Source organism: Acomys minous (assembly GCF_964271855.1).
Source record: "Acomys minous genome assembly, chromosome: 8".
Classification (NCBI taxonomy): Eukaryota; Metazoa; Chordata; class Mammalia; order Rodentia; family Muridae; genus Acomys; species Acomys minous.
Window position 1 is genome coordinate 103,402,202 of NC_140489.1, and position 19,755 is coordinate 103,421,956.

At 42.6% G+C, this 19,755-nt stretch overlaps 1 protein-coding gene across 2 annotated transcripts in view; it reads left to right on the top strand.

The window, feature by feature from the left end:
* The window catches only part of BABAM2 (BRISC and BRCA1 A complex member 2), a 383,154-nt gene that overhangs the window by 135,622 nt on the left and 227,777 nt on the right, over positions 1 to 19,755 (top strand). For both annotated transcript variants that reach the window (XM_084792766.1, XM_084792765.1), the window contains exon 6: positions 2,895 to 2,969. In XM_084792766.1, coding sequence (XP_084648892.1) covers positions 2,895 to 2,969 — 75 coding nt within the window. The remainder of the gene's footprint in view (positions 1 to 2,894; positions 2,970 to 19,755) is intronic.

The window sequence follows — 19,755 nt, forward strand, 5'->3', positions numbered from 1 at the left end:
GGAACACTCCTTCATTGCTGGTGGGAATGCAAACTAGTACAGCCACTTTGGAAATCTATCTGGCATTATATCAGAAAACTGGGAATAGGGCTTCCTCAAGACCCAGCTATTCCACTCCTTGGAATATACCCAGAAGATGCTCCAGCACAGAAGAACATTTGCTCAACCATGTTCATAGCAGCCTTATTCATAATTGCCAGAACATGGATAAAGCTCCTCAACAGCTTGCTCTTCTCTGCACACACAGCTAAAGTCTTATATTAAGTAGCGCCCGCGGTCGATGCTCTGGATACTTTGCTCCCTTGCTCTTTTGTTTCTTTGTCATTTTACTCTGTAAAGGAGTTAAATCTCCACAGCTGAGGATTTTAAACAAGAAAAATCATGCTCTGACTACAGTGTGTTGGGAAGAAAATGACCTGTAGCTGAAATGGTATGATGTAGCACGTGACAGTGCAGTGTCCAGCCGGCAGCTCCCCTCCAGGCGGTACAGGTGCGGACGAACATGAGAAATGTTTGTGCTTATTGCAATGAGCAATAAAGTATGAAGGAAGGAACCCAACACAGGGGAGTTTCAAACTGATTTCTCCAATACCATGAAAGTATCTGGAGTGGAGAGAGCATTTGGGAGCCATTGGTAAATAAATATGGTCATGAGCTTGTATGAAGTCTGCTGGTGAGTGTAGCAAAGCCGGAGGTCTTAGAGGTTAGGCCAGGAGTTTCTAGAGTGAAAAGATTAGACATGAGGCCAAACTAGAGTAGAGCAGACCCTGGAAACAGGGGCCTGGAAGCCAGAGATTTATGTTTCAGAAACCAGTGACTGGTCCTCCGAAAATGCTGCAGACACTGAGATGAAGGCAGAAATGACACAGAATTTGGCAATGGGAGGGTGGTCACCTTGCAAGAGCTGTTTTGGTAGAGTGACGGGAAGAAGGACTGACTGGAGAGAAAACCAAAGGAGGAAATACAGACCTCAAGTAGACTTTTTCTCCCCAGGACGATTTTGTAATGTAGAACAAAGAGTGAGATGGGAGCATAACAAGGAAGTGAGATTGAAGAAGACGCTTTTACGATGATGCGTGCGTGCTGAGAGGAGTGAGCAGGGAGGAGAATGGTCTTACGGGAGGAAGAGGGGAGGGTCAGTTGGGAGCATGGCTTCCTGCCTGAGCAAAAGATACTGAGGTAATCGCAGCATGAAGCAAGAGAAAGAGATCCTTTTTAAAAACATGTTTGTTCTTTGAGAAAGATATAATTTTTATTTGTATAATAAATATATAAATTATAGTTATATATTTATCATGTAAATATGGTAACATTATGTATTATGTGTGTATATATAATATATACAAATATTATATACACACAAAAGTATATAATGTATCTATGTCATATTTACCTCTCCTCCAGTTCCTCCTGGATTCACACCCTCTTCCTTACCCATCCAGCTCTGTGGTTTTTTTTTTTTTCCCTCTCACAAATGAAGTTTAGTGTGTGCTACCTGTATGTTCCTGGATGTGTAGCCTTCTACTGAGGGTGTATCCTTACCAGGAGCTCCCCGGACTCTTCTCCCAGTAGATCTCTCAGCAGCTGTCAGCTGCCAATGGCTCGTCCTTGATTAAATGTGGGACTTCGTGCCCACTCCCCTCTCCGTGCTGGGGTTTGGTGTGGCTTTAGCTTGCACAAGTCTTGTGCATGCTGTCACAGCTGCTGGGACTCATATGTGGAGTTGCCCTGTTGTGTCCAGGAGACACTGTTTCCTTGTAGCCATCCCCCCCCCTCAGGTTTTTACACTCTTTCTACCTCCTCTTCTGCAATGATCCATGAACCCTAAGGGAAAGCAGTTTTGATATAGCTGTCCTATTTTGGGCTGGGCATTCTAAAATTTTTTATTCTCTGTACCTTGGCCAATCGTGGGCCTCTTTGTTATTTACCATCTATCACAAAGAGAAGTTTCCCTGATGAGAGATGCATTAATCTGTGTCTCTAAGCCAAGTGGGCAGGCTAGAGCACGAACCATTATTTAAAGTAGCTTTAGATCATCTGTGGTTTTTTTTTTTTTTTTTTTTTTTTTTTTTGGTCAAACATGTCATATTGGAATTCACTGTGTCAAAATTTCCAGCCACACGACACGCGTGCAGTGAGAGAGGTGGGAGACTCAGGGTCCTGCCAGCTCAACACATGGCTTTGATGTGTTGGCATAGAGTCCTTGGAACCCCTGGGTCACTGAATAGAAAAAGTGCTTACCTAGCATGCATGAAGCCCTAGATTTGTTCCCCGATAAAACACATGAATGTGTGCGCACACAGCAATTAGGGTTATTATTTATAGCTTAAGTGCTTTAAATATTTAATTTTGTGTGTCTTTTTTTTACATAGTTTATAAAGGGAATTAGTGAAAACACTAGTTGCTAATAACATTGATGATCTTTCAAGAGATTAGAACTGTCCCAGGGTCGCACCGACTGTCACTGTACATGAGTGGAAGCTCTCTGCACGGACGCCACACGCTGTATGGGTGTCAGCTGCGTGGTGCTAAGTGACAGAACCAGGAGAGCTCTGAGTGCTAGGGAGGGGAGGGGCTCTTCCTGTTTCAGTCTCTTGAAAAATAATATTCATTCATGTATTCTTTCACAGTCTTTAAAAAATGCAGTACTACTTAAAAAATTTATCACGCATTAAAATGCAGTTTGACATTAAAACTGTGCCCTTTTAGTAGTATAAGACTTCTCTTTAACCCTCTTCTACTTTTCCAACCTTATTTTTCTGCTCTATGTTAGGAAACCCTATTCCAAGTGTCTGCATATTGAACCAGTTGAGGTGGGTTGTTTTCTTAGGCATACTATTGCCTCTCAATCTGCTTTATATTTTAATCTTTTTTTTTTCTTTCTTTTCCTACAGACTGGTGAATTTTCAGCTCGTTTTCTATTGAAGTTACCAGTAGACTTCAGCAACATTCCCACATACCTTCTCAAGGTAAAAATATGCAATTATCAGTCAGAGAACACAAATCAAACTTGGATAATTTAGCTCAATATTTGTGTAGCTGGTTTGTTCACATTTTGTTCAGATGATGAAATATAAAAAGATGCTCACTGCAAGAAAACTTTCTGGAATTCTGTTTCATTGGGCTAAAGTTCTAACCTTCAAAGCTGTGTAGTCATGAGGTTTTTTGCAAGGTGATTATACTTCAGTAGTATAAATAAATTACATTTGGGAAAATCCTTTTATTTAGTAATATTACTGGGGTGAAAGATTCGTAGACAATTGTCCAAGGCGTTCTGCGTATTAAACATGCTCCCTAAAGGCATTTCATCTTTTTATGTCAGCAGTTGGACGCAGGCACCGTCAGAGTTGGCCAGTCCCAGAGGTTCAGAGTCTAGTTAAGCCAGCATCGATGGCACTCTTTAAAGCGGGATGGAGGCCTAGGGAACAACTGTGTGGGAAGGGTCGGTACATGCTTCGCAGAGAAGAGGTGGGCTCCAAAAGACTGCCTGTGGCTAGTGGAAGAAGCCAGATCAAAAAGCAAGTTATGAAAAGGAAATGCTATGACAGAGGCCCCGGCTCGCCTCAGATTAGGATTTGGGTTATGATTTAAGGTTTTGCTGGTTGCCCTCAGCACATTTCAGTATGTGCTTATTTAACATCTGCCTTTTTGTTCTGTTTTGTTTCTCTGTGTAGCTGTGGGTGTCCTGGAACTCACTGTGTAGACCAGGCTGATCTTAAACTCACAAATCCACCTGCCTCTGCCTCCTGAGTGGAGTGCTGGCATAAAGGTGTGTGCCACCACCGCCAGGCCGAATTCCCGCCTTCTTACTTTGATGTTGTTTGGAGAACTGATTGTATTTATAACTGTTCCGACAAGGGACAGGATCCATGCATACGTTCCCCACACGTGATAGACATCGGAAACATCAGCCAGGACTCTCTTGAGAATGGTTGGAAGTTTGTTTTGGTAGAATATAGACTGAAAGCTTAGAGGAGAGTGGGGAGGCTGGGCATGTGACACACACCTTTAATCCCAGCATTTAGGAGGCAGTCACAGGCAGAGCTCTGTGAATTCAAGGCCAGCCTGGTCTATACAGTGAGTTCAAGGTCAGCCAAAGGCTGTACAGTGAGACCTCTCTCACAAATAAACACTAGGAAACTTTTATTGTTGTTGTTTTTTTCTGTCTAACATTTTATTTTGTTTTTCCCCTCCTTTTTTACCCAATAATAATTTGGCTATAGTATTTCTCCCTTCCCATTTTGTTCTCCAAACTCTCTCATAAACCCCTTCCCTACCCTCCTTCAACTTTATTGTCTCCTTTTTTACTAAATGTTATGGCATGCATATATGGTAAACATATCTATATCTATCTCTAGTTTAGTCCACTCATTGCTCCTTGTATGCAGGGTTTCAGGGCTGACCATTTGGCGCTGGACCTTCAACTGATGTGCTCTTCGCTGGCGAGGGCCACCTCTCCCGTCCCCAGGTCATGAGATTTTTGTCTCCTAGTAGTATCAGAAGCTATACCCCAAAAGTCCTTTGTGGTTTCTGAGACAGGGTCTCACCGTGTAACACAGGCTGGCCTGGCACTCGCTATTTAAAAGTCAGAGAGCTCTACCTGCCTCTGTCTCCAGAGTGCTGAGAGTAAAGGTGCCTGTCACAATGCCAAGAGTACTCATTCCTCTAAGAGAGAGAAGTGTTTTACTTTCCTTTAAATAAATGTGGATTTTCCTTTGTAGCTCATTAGACCTTTTAGTTCCAGTGACTAGTTTTCCCTCTCTGGTTGTGAAGTCCAAATGAGACTGGAATTCATGCTTTGGTGGGGACTGGACCTAGTGATCCGTGGTTACCATGTGTAATTAATTTGGTTTCAGCAAGCCTTCTGCTATCACAGCAGAAAGTCTTCCTGGGAGCCTGTGACTTGTGTACTTCAGTGTTTTCCTTCATTTATTCCAGCTAAATTCTTCAGGTCATTTTCATCCAAATCCAGCTGGGCGTGGTGGCGCACACTGTAATCCTAGCCCTCAGGGAGGCAGAGGCAGGCAGATCTCGGTGAGTTCGAGACCAGCCTGGTCTACAGAGTGAGTCCAGGACAACCAGGGCTACACAGAGAATTCCTGTCTCGAAAAACCATCCAATACATGAATAATGAGTCCATTATTCATGTAATGACACTAATTCACTATAATTAGTTCCTGGGCATTTGCTTTGTTGTCGGGTCTTGTCCCTTGAGGATCTTCCTGATTGACATCCCTGTTGTCCATGCTCATGTCCTGACAGGTGCAGCTCATAAGCCCGGGCTTTCCTCTTGTAAGTGCCCATATTTTCATGTTTTCCATTTTGACAAGTATTACTTTATGCTATGCTTGTTCCCTTACCAGCCAGATAAGAGAAAGGCAGAACAGATGAGCCAAAATGATCATGTGGGTTTTTTTTTTTGTCCTCAAATTACTCTAAAATAATTCGTGTGCTATAGATAAAATGCCTGCATCTCCATGCTAACATCCTTGTGGATCTTCAGTTTATGCAGAAAAGCAAAACAACAAGAATAAAACAGGAAAAACTTGTGCAACATAAAACTACAGCAGAACAATCAAGTGGAGCCACACGTAAGCAAGGAAACAAACAAGTTCAGTCCCCAACACAGCACAGAGGACATGTTGGGGTTTTACATACGATCTGTTATGCCACAGCCATGGGACATGTGGCTATGCTTTAAAAAAAAAAAGATGTATTTTACTTTATGTGTATAAGTGTTTTGCCTGAACAATAGGACGATATGCTTGCACACGACGTGTGTGCCTGGTGTCTTATGGAGCTCAGAAGAGGGTATTGGATCCCCAGGAATTGGGGTCATGGATGGTGTGAGTCACCACATGGATACTGGGGATCAAGCCCAGGTCCTCCTCAAGAGCAGCAAGTGCTCCTCGCAGCGCAGCCATCATCTCCGCAGCCCCTTGCTGTGCTCTCTGGAGAACATTTACAGCAGGAACTCTTCACTCTGCTAATTGTATTTGGATGTTTCCTACCTAACTTTTAGGTCTGTAACTGTTTCTGTGAGGGTAAAAGTAAAGTTAACTCCTCCAGCTTCTGGAGTTTTGGTGTGCTTTGTCACGAGGAAAGCAGCTCTCTTCGCTTTGCTTAGCAGAACTTGTGAGTACTGAGGTAGCAAGGCCTTTGCCTGTTGCTGCAGTGAGGTTCATTGCGTTGTGGTAGCTCACCATCTACTCTTAAGCTCATATTATCAATGATACAAAATACACTTACTAATGGATTCTGTGATGTTAGGATGACTGGTTTAATGAATATTCTGTGATAGGTATTAGTTTTTATTCTTAGAGGATATGGTGTTTAAATGATGCCTAACTTCAGTCCCAGAATTCTACTTTCAGTTGAGCTAATTGAAAGACTTACATAGATAAAAACTCCGTCACTGGAAAGCCAGTTTCCAGTCGCTCCTCTTTATTTGCAGGTTATAGTTCTTCAGCACCAGCTCATGTAAGCCACAGGGAACCTGTAACAGGACTCACTTGTGTAGCCCGCCCCACAGCAGCACGCTATCCCCGTGTTTCCCAGGCATCAGTCACAGATGGCCCGACCTTCCCAAGTCTCTTCCTTTTGTGCTCAGTTCCATGCCTGTCTGATGTAGTTGTAGGGAGAAACTGTGGTCTACAGAACAGCGGGGGGAGGCTAGTGACATGGGCAATATGTAATTACTCATCACAGTACTTAACCAAAGAAAGACTATCTTAAAATTATATGCATTTGACCATGCAGAGACACAGGTACTGAGTCAGAATCTATGAATATAGCCAGGCAAAGATTGAGTATTTGGAAAAATGCACCTGCAATAAAAGTGTATAGTGTTTTGTTTTGTTTTGTTTTGTTTTAATATGGGGAGTGTAATCATTCCATAATGTGCCATAGCAATTATTTTAAAAACACTTATATGGTACAAGATAGTAGAAGTCTGTGGGAAGATGCACATAGTTTAATGCAAATACTGTATTGTTTTATATTACCAACCTCAGCACCCGGCAGATTTTGCCATCTACAAGGAGTCACGGAAGCAGCACCCCAAAGATAACCCAGGGGTGACTGGATTCTTTCTCATAGGAAAGAGCTAATCATTAGAAGACAGTTTTCCTATCTTTACTACTTGCTCTGTGAAATACTAAAGCTAAAAGCATAACAATAAAAAGGCATTGTATTTTTCTATTGTTTTCCTAAAAACCATACTGTGATAAAAGAAAAGATACTAATTTTTATCATCCGAATAATAAATTCTGAAAAACTACAAATATAATAATTTGGAGGAAGGGAAGAAATTTGTTGACAAGGTGTGTATACATATTTGAATTGGTTTCTTGTTTTATACAGATTGACAGGAAAGTCCTATTGGTGGGACTCTCTTTAGTCATATCGTAGGAAACTGTCCAATGTCGCTGCACTGGAGGGCTAAGTGGCAGTTATTTCCTGCTGTTAGTGTGCCTTAGTTACTCTTCTAGAGTTGTGATGAAACACCACAGCCCAAAGCAGCTTGGGCAGGAAAGGGTTTATTTGCCTTACATATCTTGAATCATGGCCTATTGAAGGATATCAAGGCCAGAGCTCAAACAAGGCAGGAACATGGAGGCAGGAGCCGAGGGGTTTTTCTTGCTGGCTTGCTTGTCATGGCTTGTTCAGCCTGCTTTTTTTTTTTTTTTAAATAGAAACCAGGACCACTAGCCCAGGCATGGCACCACCCACAAGGGCTGGGTCTTTTCCTGCCAATCACTAATTTTAAAAATGCATACAGGCTTGTCTGCTTATAGCCTAATGTTCTGGAAACATTTTCTCAGTTGAGACTTCCTTCTCTTTGATAACTCTAACTTGTCAAGTTGACGTAAAACCAGCCAGCTTATAGTGCACACGATAAACACAACCTTGCAAAAAATATCAGCAGCAAGTTTTCTTTGGATAAGAAAATGTCACATCGTTCATGGAGGCTACATAGTTCTGGAGTGTCCCTCCACAGGATATGATGAGGCCAGGCTAGAAGCAGAGCCAAAAGTGGTTTCCTATGACTGAAGTTCCTGGACTTCTGGGTTCTGCAGCAGTCTTCCTGGCTCCACTTTATGTGACACCGGGAGACTATGCATCCCACCCCAATGGGCTGCTTACTGAAATTGTGTTCCCTATGGGATCGGAATCCTGACACTAGGAAAATGAATTGCTGCTGAAAAAGCTGTGTTGTTCATCTGTCAGGAGACAAGGCGGTCATCTTTCTTCTGAAGCTACCCACTGTGGCCGTCTGACCTGTCAGGGTGCACAGTGAAACGCGCAGTTCAGACTGCCAAGTAGAGACAGAAAGCAGACAGGATGGTGAGCCTATCAGGATATGTTTAGGAGGCCAAGGCAGGCCCACTAACAGGGAGGGCGACACCAAAGCGTCCCTGCTGCTGTGGTCATCTGATTGGTACAGGAGCAAGCTGCCTCAGCAGCACCTGACTGTGGTTCAAAGGTTAAGCACATGGCACCAGCCCTGATTCAGTCAAAGCTGGCTTAGCAGATGCTCACGGGGCCAGGCAGGTACTGATCAAAACTGGCTCTGGCTTGGTGTCACGTAGCAGGACACGGTGAGAATGGTACTGAGCCTGCTTGCCTGTGCTTCATCTAGCGCAGCAGCTGCTGAACAGCTAGCGTTGTTTTCCCTGTGACGGTAGGGTCTGCTGTGCCAAATATGCAGATGTTTGTATAAGGAGCCCAGAAGCGTGGGGTTTTAATTTTCTGAATATGAAAAATATCTGCCTTTTAAAAAAGTGATGGCAAAGATAACTATTTTTATTCTTACTTATATATTTCAAGTGTGTGTTCTTGTCAAGGCGTGTGTGGAGGGAGGTCCAAGAACAACTTGCCGAAGTCAGTTCTCTCCTTTTTAACATGTGGGTTCCTGGGATTGAACTCAGATCATCAGGCTTGTTGGCAAGCACCCTCATCCAGACTAGTGTCTGATGACTATCTGATGAATATTAAACAAACAAACACCCCCAACCCCCAAAACCAAAACAAACCATACATAAGCCAAGAGTATCTCATTACGTCAATCCCGACCCATGGACTGTGATAACCTCGGGGCAAAGGAAAGCTGTTTTTCCCTTTGTGTGATATGTATGTTCAGTTTGTGATGTAATGGCCCAAGGGTGAGGGGCTTTGAACTAGGATTTTAGTCAATATCTGAGCCCCACAGCGTCCGGGGCTTCTATAATCTCTACCAAATAGGGGTGTTTGCCTTCGGTATACAGTCTATGCTAATACCTCAGTATTGATTTAGATTCAGAAGGGTACTAGGATGAGGCAATCTCCTCCCCACCCCCCACCCCAACACACACACATTCAAAATCCAAGCGCTAATCACTACTCTCAAGTACCGTATAATTTAGTTGATCATATAGTTAATAATCATTAATTGGAAATAATGAAGGCCCACCTGGGAACCAATCTATATAGTAGATTTTTAAAAATGCAGATATGGTATGGAAATAGCACAGAGAAACCTATTAATCTGTAAATTAATATTGGTTGACAATTACAATAAAAAAGAGTGAAACTATGAAAAAGTAGGGGTTGTCATACGTAAGAATGGTTAGGAAAACTCAGGACAGGGGCTAGAAAAGAGGCGGGGGCACCTCAGTGCAGGAGAGTTTATGCAGTGGGTGCATGACTGCAGGGACACTCTTCATTTGGGGACTTCTAAAGTTGAGTCTTTTCTGCAGTGCTGTTTTCATGACTTCAGATTAATAGGGTGAAATATTAATCTGAAGCAGGTAGCTTTCCTCAGCATCCTGCCAGGGCCGTGAGAATTTCCAGAAGTGCCACCTTGGGTATGTTCTCTTCCCAGCCTGGGAGCCTGTTCTCTTGCAGCATTTTCCTGAAGAATTCACCTACTTAATAGAAGAATAAAGAGATAGTCAGAGCAGTTCCCATTTGCAATAAGGGGAAGGGCCCCAAGACTGTGTTTCTCAGCCTTCCTAATACTGTAACGCTTTAGTACCGTTCCTTATGCTGTGGTGACCCTAACCATAAAATTATTGCCATTGCTACTTCACAGCTGTAATTTTGCTCCTGTTATGAATGTAATACAAATATCTGGTTGAGATCCACAGGTTGAGAACCACTACCTTAGGAGGTCAGTGTGGAGAAGAGGGTAATGAAGCCAGAGATAACACTTTGAAGGAGGAAGTTCAGCCTGACGCAGTAAGCGAACAAAGGCCTGAGCTTGGAAGGTCCAGCCGAGAAGAACTGTGTATAGGTACAAGGACAGAGGAGCCCAGAACTATGAGGTAATATTAAACAAATGTCCGTGAAGAAAGGAATGACCAGATGCTGTGAGTGAACAGCTGGGAGTGGAAAGAAACGACACATGTAACCTTGCCAGGAGCTCAGGCATGAGAGCACGGTGGTCAGGGAAGGAGTTTGCTATCAGTGAGTGAGTGACAGGTTAGGAAATACACCCAGTTGCCATTTTAACAAAGGGAATGTAGGAAGCTAGCATTGAAGAGACCAAGCGAAGCAACTGAAACAATAGCCTCCTATGCAGAATAATCCCAGAGAAGGGGTTTTGTTTGGGGACCTAAGTAGACCCAGCTGATTTGGTTTTAGCATCCTTGATTGAGAGCCTTTGGGAAAATCACATTGTCTCTGTTGGCACTTTCGCTTTATCTCTTGTGTTGAGGTGACTGTCAGTCAGCAGCGAAAACACACTGTTCCACTGTGCAGGCCTCCCTCATGCCCCATGAGTGTCTGCTGCTTCCCTCTCGCCTCCGTGGTTTCCTCCGAGACTTTTGAGCCTCTGCTTGTGAGGCCTGATGAGCGCTGAGTGTCTACACTGTGTGGATTCTACAGCTTCTATCCAGACAGCTCAAGTTTGTCTCTCTAAAGACATACCATTTAAGTTCTTAATGTATGGGTATATGACAACAATCTTCCTGATAGTCTGTCTGCCTTTGAAAAGTTTAAAAGCTATGTTAGTGGGAAACACCCACAGGTGGTGGTGTGTTTGACAGTATTTGTGTGACAGTCACATTTTGTGCCTTGCTGTTAAGAATCAGGTCTTAATAAACAGGTAGAACTTTGAACTTTGTCATTTCTCTGGCCTTTCCTTAGAGTTGATGGAGGTTTGCAGTTTTTACTCTCAGAGAAGAGTGAGGCTGCTGAGTGACCCTGGAATTTGGGGGGTGAGCAATGAATTCTTACACTGTCCTTTATAACTCAGCATTGCTGGAAAGTCCACTCAGCTTTACCAGTTTTCTAGGAACGAAGTGGGTGCTCTCTCCCAAATATCCCCTTTATTTTAAGTCTAGAAAGTATGTTAGGGTGGTGCTATTGATGATGATTACTTCTCAGCAGACATCACATTGCAAACCCCCAGGGCCCTCTCACCCTCCTAAGTGACTAAACTTAGAGGTGGACCTCACGGTTTTGTTGTGTGTAGAAGAACGTTACTTCAGAACATGGCTGCTCTGGCAAGAGATCACATCCACAGATCTTCTAGGTCTGTGTGATTTGGCTGGAATACAAACACCTTTAATACAGGACACAGAGGCAGGCAGATCTGAGTTCAAGGCCAACCGGGTATAGAGCAAGTTTAGGTAAAGAAAATCTTAGGTCCAGGTGTGGTGGTATATTCCAGTAATCCCAAGCAATGAAAGTAAAGATAGTTTGTAGAAGGAAGCACCCATGTTTAAAAGTGATGTTTAATTGAGTGGCAGACAAGGTGATGAATCAGAGAAAGATTTAACAGAATAGGAAACACCCAACTCTCACGAGAAGAGAGAGGAAAGGGAAACTACTTAAGGGACAATGCAGAGCAGGGGGAGGAGTCTGTTTTACTGGGAGAGTTTTACAGAGGTTAAATGAGAGAACCAGCTAGATGCAGCTAGACCAAGAATGAGAAGGAGCCAGAAGATTAGAAAAGATTGCTGGAATTAGTTTGAGGCTAAGCAGAGCAATTCAGAGGCAGAGAGAAAAGCCAGATTGAATAAGTCAGCTGGGAGAGGAGTTTCAGCCACAGCAGCTGGGTTGAGCCAGCCAGCTTTGAGCTCAGAAAGAATAAGAAAGGATGAGTTTATTAAGCAGTGAATCTCAGAGGCTGAAAATATTCTAGGCCTAGGTTAGATTGTAAGGAGGCTAGAAGCATCCAAGATTAGGCCTGGGTTAGCAGACAGAGGCAGTAAGCATCTGAGACAACAATGGAAACAGAATAAAAGATTCTTTTACAGTGTGTGTCTGTGTGTCTTTTACAGTGTGTGTATGTGTGTGTGTGCGCGCGTGCGTGCGTGCGTGCGTGCGTGCATGTCTGTGTATCATACAGTTAAATGTCTTCGAATTAGAGACCTTTTACTTGAGGCATTTTTTTTTGATCCAATAAAGTCACACTTAATAAGCAGCCTTTAGAAAGACTGCCTTAACTCATTCTTGTGCAATTTGGTTTTAAAGCAGAGTAGTTGTCTGGTGCTTGAAAGGGGATAATGAATTCACTGGGAGCCTTCATCTTCTTATCTCAAGGGAAATAGTTTCTGTCTGATTAAATAGGAGGGTGCATACTTGCATAAAAGCAAGAATGCGTACCTAGAAGAAAGCATAGAAAAGAAGTGTGCAGTTTATTCCAGCCTGATTTGTCTTTGCTAGCATTGAGCCAAAATGTACATTTGGGACTTAATCACGAAGGAACAGGGATATGGACTGAACATTTATTCTGCTGGGAAATGCTGGCTGTTTCTTCATTGACTGTGGGACTTGTGACTTTTAGTTTGCTGTCCTTGTCACACCTCTCTTCTCTAGAACAATTCTCTCTAGCTGTGAGGGCCAGCACTCTCTAAAGGGCATGATAGTAAAATTTAAGGCTGATGTGCCATATGGTTTCTGTCACAACTACTCTGCTGTCACAGTATGCAAGCAGTTTCATGCAATATGTAAACGAGTGAGTATGGCTGGGGTCCAATAAAACTTTATTTTCAAAAGCAGGGCTTGGGTTGGATTGTGCCCATGAGCAGTAGTTTGCTCATCTTCTAGATTATGGAAAGGGCATTTCTTTTCAAAGGTATGTGGTATGTCTTGGATAGACAAATAAGTGGCTCTTACTTGACAAGCATGAGAGGTTGAGGCACTATTCTATCTAAAAGAGACCCCTGAGAGCTCTTTAGGCCCATCTACCATATGTTGACAGCAAGAAGCCACTACTCTTGAACCAGATCTGCTGTGGCCTTGGTTTTGGGTTTCCTAGGACTGTATGAAATAACCTACTTTAAAAAATGCTATCTAGTTATATAGTATTTTGTGATAGCAGTTAGAACTGGTTAAGGTGCTAGCCATACCACACAGGACTATTGGGGATGTCAAGGAAGTAAAAGCAAGACAGCATTTAACAACTTTCTGTTATAAATTTGAACTTGAGTATCTTCCAAAGGCCCGTGTATTAAAGGTTTGTCGTCCCTGTCCCAAAGGGCAGGTGTGGCAGAAGATACTTAGGTCACTGGAAGCAGATCCTAGCAGGGAGCTGTGGGCCCTGGTCTCCTCCTCATCTTGGCTCCTTGGCTTCTTGCTTATGAGAGGAGTAGTTTCACTCTACACTGGGCTCTTCTTGTTACAGGCCAAACGCAATGGAAGAATTGATTATGGATGAAATCTCCAAAATCATAAACCCAAATTAATATTTTTCTTTAAGTTGCTCTATCATATCAGCTGCTGTTTGTATTACTGTGAAAAAATACCTAGTGCAAGCAGTGGAAGGAAGGGAGGGAGGGAGGGAGGAAGGAAGGAAGGAAGGAAGGAAGGAAGGAAGGAATTGTCTTGTTTCACCATCTGGAGCTACAGCCCACCATGGCAGAGAAAGTGTGGCAGCAGGCACATGAGGTAGCTGGCCATGTTACAGCAGCAGTCCGGAAGCCGAGGGTATGAGTGCTGTTGCTCAGCCCCCTTTCTCCTTCAGGCCTGGACCCCGGGCCCATGGAATGATGTGGCCCACAGTTTGAGTTGGTATCACCACCTCAGTTACTCTAATCTAGGAAATCCTTTATAGATGTGCCCAGAAGTTTCTCTCCTAAGTGTTTCTAGTTCCTATCAAATTAACAACCAGTATTAACCATCTGTCTTTTTCTATTACTGTGATAAAACACCATGACCAAAAGCAACTCAGGGAGGAAGGGGTTTACTTCACCTACACTTGTAGTCTAGCATTAAGTCAGGGTGAGAACTCAAAGCTTGAGCTTGGAGGCAGGAACCGGTACAGACGCCATGGCGAACAACCCTGCCTACTGACTTGCTGCTCTTCATGGCCTTGTGTTCTTAGAGCACCCAGGACCACCAGTCCAGGATGGCATTGCCCACACTGAGTTGTGCCCTTCCACATCAGCCATCAATAAAGAAAATGCCACACAAGGCTTACCCACAGGCCAGATGGTGAGGGAATTTTCCCAGTTGAGGTTCCCTCTTCCCAAATGACTCTATCTTGTGTCAAGCTGGCATAAAGCTATCCAGCACCCCGTCATACTCAGGCATTTTGTTAAAGCGTTAGGAAGTGAGCTAATATGACTTCTGTGCTGGCAGAAGATACAGAATAGGCATGGTTTGGATATTATTTAGTAATCTAATGAGTATTTAAGAGTGTTAAATTTATTACTTATTTTAAGTGTTACTCTGGCGAAAAGATTTCATTTAAATTAACATATAATTATTACTACATTTTTCCTTCTTATTTTTTCCCCAGCCAGAATTCCAAGCTCAGTAATTCACCCCAAATACCAAGATGTGACATATTGTAATTCTGACATCAGTGCATTATCTTATGAAAACTGAAGAACAGTCACAAGCTGTGAATTTTCTCATTTTGATTTTCTTTGATTGTTTTGCAGTTTAATTTTGCTTTTTAAAAATGGTTGGCTTGTAGGTTTGTTTTTAAAATTTCAATCATAGAATGAACTGTATCTCAAGTCAGTTCACCTGACTTCAGTTCTGTCCCACAGAGAATGCTAATCTTGCAAGAACACTGTGTTCTGTTGCACAGTGTGTTTTAGCAACACAAATTAGTCCATACATAATTGGTAAACAGTGGAAGTGTGCCAGCATAATGCAAACATTGCTATGGTTTATAGTTCATTTCTTGGAACATTAGTATTTGGCCACTAATTAATAACAACTAAATGCAGAATGTACCAATGTGAATGCCATGGGAGCACTACATTAAAGCATTGTGTGTTACGCAGTGTCCCTTCAACTCCGTATCCTCCTGCTTGGCACACACTCTCTATTGTTATTGTTATGGTTATTGTGAGCTTCTTTCCCATCTCCATGGAAATGAAACGGCCACACAAGAAAGAGCCAGTGCTTTCCTTTAGGGCATCATCGTGCTTTGTCCAGATCTGCTGTTTCACAGGGTTTCTGATGACCATTTCCTTCTACTTTCCCCCCAGAACGTCACCATTGTAGCTGTTCTTTACAGTCTAGCAGTTACCTTTATACTAAGAAGTATAACATGGTAGAGAGAAACTAAAGAAGAGCTAAGCAGATGTTTATATGTCAGAAGACTCAATACTGTAAGACATCAGTTCTCCCTGAATTGTTATATAGCTCTAACACAATCCTAGCAAGTCAAAATTTTAGCAGGCAAATTTTGTAAAAATTGACAACCAGATTCTGAAATTTATTTTGAAATACCAAAGACTCAGAATAGCTTGTGCAACTTTGAAAAGGAAAAGCAACACTGGAAAACTCACACTGTGTCTTAAGACTTGTTTTAGTACATATGAAGTGGAAGAGAAAGGGGAGACCACTCAGAGGGGAAAAGGGAACCTGCATGGGGTAGGCAAGAGGGACAAGGACAGACCTGGGGACAGAGCCGAGGAAGCATAATGACTGTGTAGGAAAATGCTGCAGTGAAACCCATTTCTTGGTGTACTAACTTAAAAATTAATAAAAATGGTGGACACTATTTAGGTGTTGGTAAACAAACAAACTTACTGGGATGTGATATTCTGTTATAGCAGTAAAAATAGAGGAAGGAAATATAATATTCCTCTGGACCAAGCCACTGAAATCCGAATAGTAAGTTATACAGAGGCAATGAATCAGTTGTTACAGATGAAGACCCCCACCCCTCTCTCTCTCCCTATTGTCTTATGCCATTTATTGACCTTGTGGTCTTGTAACACCTACTTGCTGTTGATCATGTATGCGTACACATTTTCATGTAGTAGGGTTGAATTCTGGGTCAGATTTTCAGTTTTCCTTTTAGCATCATAGCACATAGACTTGATGAGTAGAAGTCGTTGGCTCTGTTTCAACAGAGGCTTGCAGCACACACCAGCTGATGTACACCCAACGCTCTACTCCTACTTCTGTGCTGTCAACTTTTTGATGCCCTGCCTAGCTATTGCCAGCACTCACTGCATTTTTCCATCTTATCTGTAAGGATATCTCCAGATACGTCTGAAAGGCCTGTCTGGACTGGTAATACTCTGACTGTTATATTTCCCAGATTTGATTGCTTAGTAAGGGTCAATTTGCCATTTAATAAAAAGACTTACTACCAAGGTGTAGTAACCCAGAAGTCAGTATAAAACATTGGAACAAAATACAATATTCATAATAGACCTATGTGAGCCAGTGTTTTTTTTGACAAAAGTGCAAATTTAGTTCACAGGTGAAAAAATTATCTTTTGAATAAGATAATTCTGGAACAATCAAGTACCTATACAAATAATAAGGATAAGATACTTGTGTCTAACATTTTAAATCTTATAGAAAAAAACACGATAAACCCCATAAAGCTTGTTTTCTTTTAAAGTCAGTTTTTTTTTTGTTTTTTTGTTTGGTTTTTTTTTTTTTTTTTGGACTGTGAAGGTTTAAAAAAAATTTTTTAAGCACTTTACAGCCTGATTGCAGTCCCCTCCCAGTCCTACTCTCACACTCCTACCTCCTTTTCCCCTGCCTCCTTCTTAAAGAAGGGGAGGCCCTCAAGGGGTGTCAACCCACCTGGCACCCCATGTTGCAGCAGAAGTAAGCACATTCTCTCCCACTGGGACCTGACAAGGCAGCTCAGCTGGGGAAAATGGATCCAGTGGCAGGCAGCAGAGTGACAGACAGCCCCTACTCCCGTTGTTAGGGGACTCATAGTAGACTTGCTACACATATGCTACATATGTGTAGGTGGATCTAGGCCCAGTCTATACATTAAAATATGAATATAGTATATGCCAAAAAGTTAGTTGTTAGTAGCCAAGCATCATGGCTTGAGAGGCAGAGGCAGGTAGAGCCTGTGATTTCCAGGGCAGCCTGGTCTACATGGTGACTTCAAGGCCAATCAGGGTTCCTTAGTGAGACCCTGTCTAAAACCAGCCCACCAACCAAGGAAGCAAGGAAGCAATCAACCAAAAAACTACCCCAAAAACAAAGCAGAACAGAACAAAACAAAGCAAAACAGAAAGACTATACCAACCCAGATAATACCTACCTAAGAATTCTGTGAGGTTTTCAGCCCTTGTTAGGGTGTGTTCTGAGCAGCTTGGGAACCATTGCTATGGATGTTTTCCTGTATAATTTAGTGTGTTAGATGCAAACTCTAAGTATTTCCAGACCTGTTACATGCTTAATAATGACAGTACGTAGGCCAGAGGTTTCAGTGTTGCCAGCTTATGCCAATGTAGAATAAGGCCAGTGTCTTCTTGACTTCCTCTTTGAAGTCAGCACTACTCACGAGTGGCCAGGCTCAGGGCTTAGCAAACATCCTTGGATTAGCCACATTTGATTGCATGTTCAAGTGTAGAAATCTCAAGTACTTGTCCCGTGGGTATCTTGTGCCTGCCATTCTGGTTCATGACTCAGCAACCTCATTTATTCAAGGGCTATGTGGTTTATTGTCACTGCTAACATTGAGAAAGGGACTTTGGTCAGTCTTGCCACTGTTAGATGGAGGTGCTGCGTATCCCTATGGCACAGTGGATGCTTGTCTTGATCTGCCTTCCATCTCTCTTCCCTTGTTCTTGTGATAGTACATTGTGCCCAACGGTGGAGATGTAGATCAGTGGAAGAGTATTTTCCTCACATGTGTGAGGCCACAGGATGAATCTTACCACTGGAAGACAGACAGACAGACAGACAGACATTACTGCTAGTATTCTATGCAGTATTTTCTCTTTCCTGTTCCCACAATTCTGGTAGGGCTGGCTAGCACAGTTGCCTTAATACCCAGAAGAGGTTGGATGATTTCTCCTTCACTAGTCAGAGTCTTTGTAGTACATTTGGAAACTAAAGTAGGAGGAGAAAACCCTTTTTCTTCCCAAGATGTTGTTATGCTAAAGAAACTTGCTTTAGGACTGTACAGAGCTATATTCTTCCAGTAGAAACAACATACCAACACACCAACATAATAGCAGACTAAAATACAAGCCACTTAATGTATTTTAACAACTGCTGGAGGCCACATTAAAAAAGTAGCAAGGAAAAAAAGTTTTAGTGTTTTTTGATATATATCTTCAAAACATTAAAGCATATATTAAACATAAAAATAATATGTATATATAGTAGTTATTGGTTTTTAAGACAGGGTTTCTTTGTGTAGCCTTGGTTGTCCTGGACTTGCTTTGTAGACCAGGCTGGCCTTGAACTCACAGAGATCTGTCTGCCTCTGCCTCTCTGAGTGCTGGGATTACAGGTGTGTGCCACCACACCTGGCTGTATACATAGTTTTTTATAGTTAGGTGTTGAAACTTTTGCCCCCTCTCTACTGAGTGTGGTCCTAGTCCATGCACTCAGTAGGCACATTTCCTTGGTGGTGTCCATTTCGCACAGCATAGTGCTGGGGAAAACAAAGGCAAACATGATGGGGGAAACAAAGGCAACCATGATGGGGGAGAAGCAAAGGAGAGAAGCTGATACTGAAAGAGAGGCGACTCTGTCAGTGGTGAGGGCTTAGGGCTAGTGCTTAGGGCTAGCGCTAATGTTTGGGGGGCAGGTTCTGTTGGATCTCACTGCTAACAAAGGTTTGTTTTGGAGTCTTTGAGTGCCTCTCATAGTTTTTAATTAAGTGACCCTTTTTAAAAATGTGGAATGGGTTGAGTTCCTACCAGTTTTAATCAGAAAAATCTTGGCTCATATAGTAAGGCACTGTTGTCCTCATATATTTTAAGATAAATAAGCTCAGAGAACATGTTCACCAGCATGCTTACCCAGGATTATTCTATCTGTATATTACAAGTGTGGTATGGCATGGATTCCAACCCAAAGGTGGCCTTAGTCCAGGCTTTCTCTACCCAGGCATTTGCCTCAGAAGGCCCTTGTAGAACAGACGCAGCTTCTTTTGTGTGAAGGAGTGGAAAGCAGTTCCTAGCATTGTTCCATACTCATCGCCTAACAGTTCTTTCCACTTCAGATACAATGAAATAATGACAATACTTACTTCACACGGGGATTTTTTTTTTTTTTTGGTCGGGATCCAATAGTAGTGTCATAAGCAAATTTACTCCTGCTCGTTCTAAGTGTGTGCAGTAAGTCACTTGACGGTGAGTGGAACCCCAGGTCAGCGCTCTGGGTCTGTGGTTATGTGCTTCTGTTGTCTTGTAGACAAGGTGGGGTAATTGGAGTTGATTCACTTGAAGTATATTACAGACTGTCCAAGAAACTTTACTAGCACCTCTTAACAATTTTATCAGGAAAGAGCAAGCCTCCCAAGCCTCGTTAAGGCTGTGCAAGATCTGTTTTCCAAGCTGAATAGCATTAGGCAAGGACTTAGAATCACCG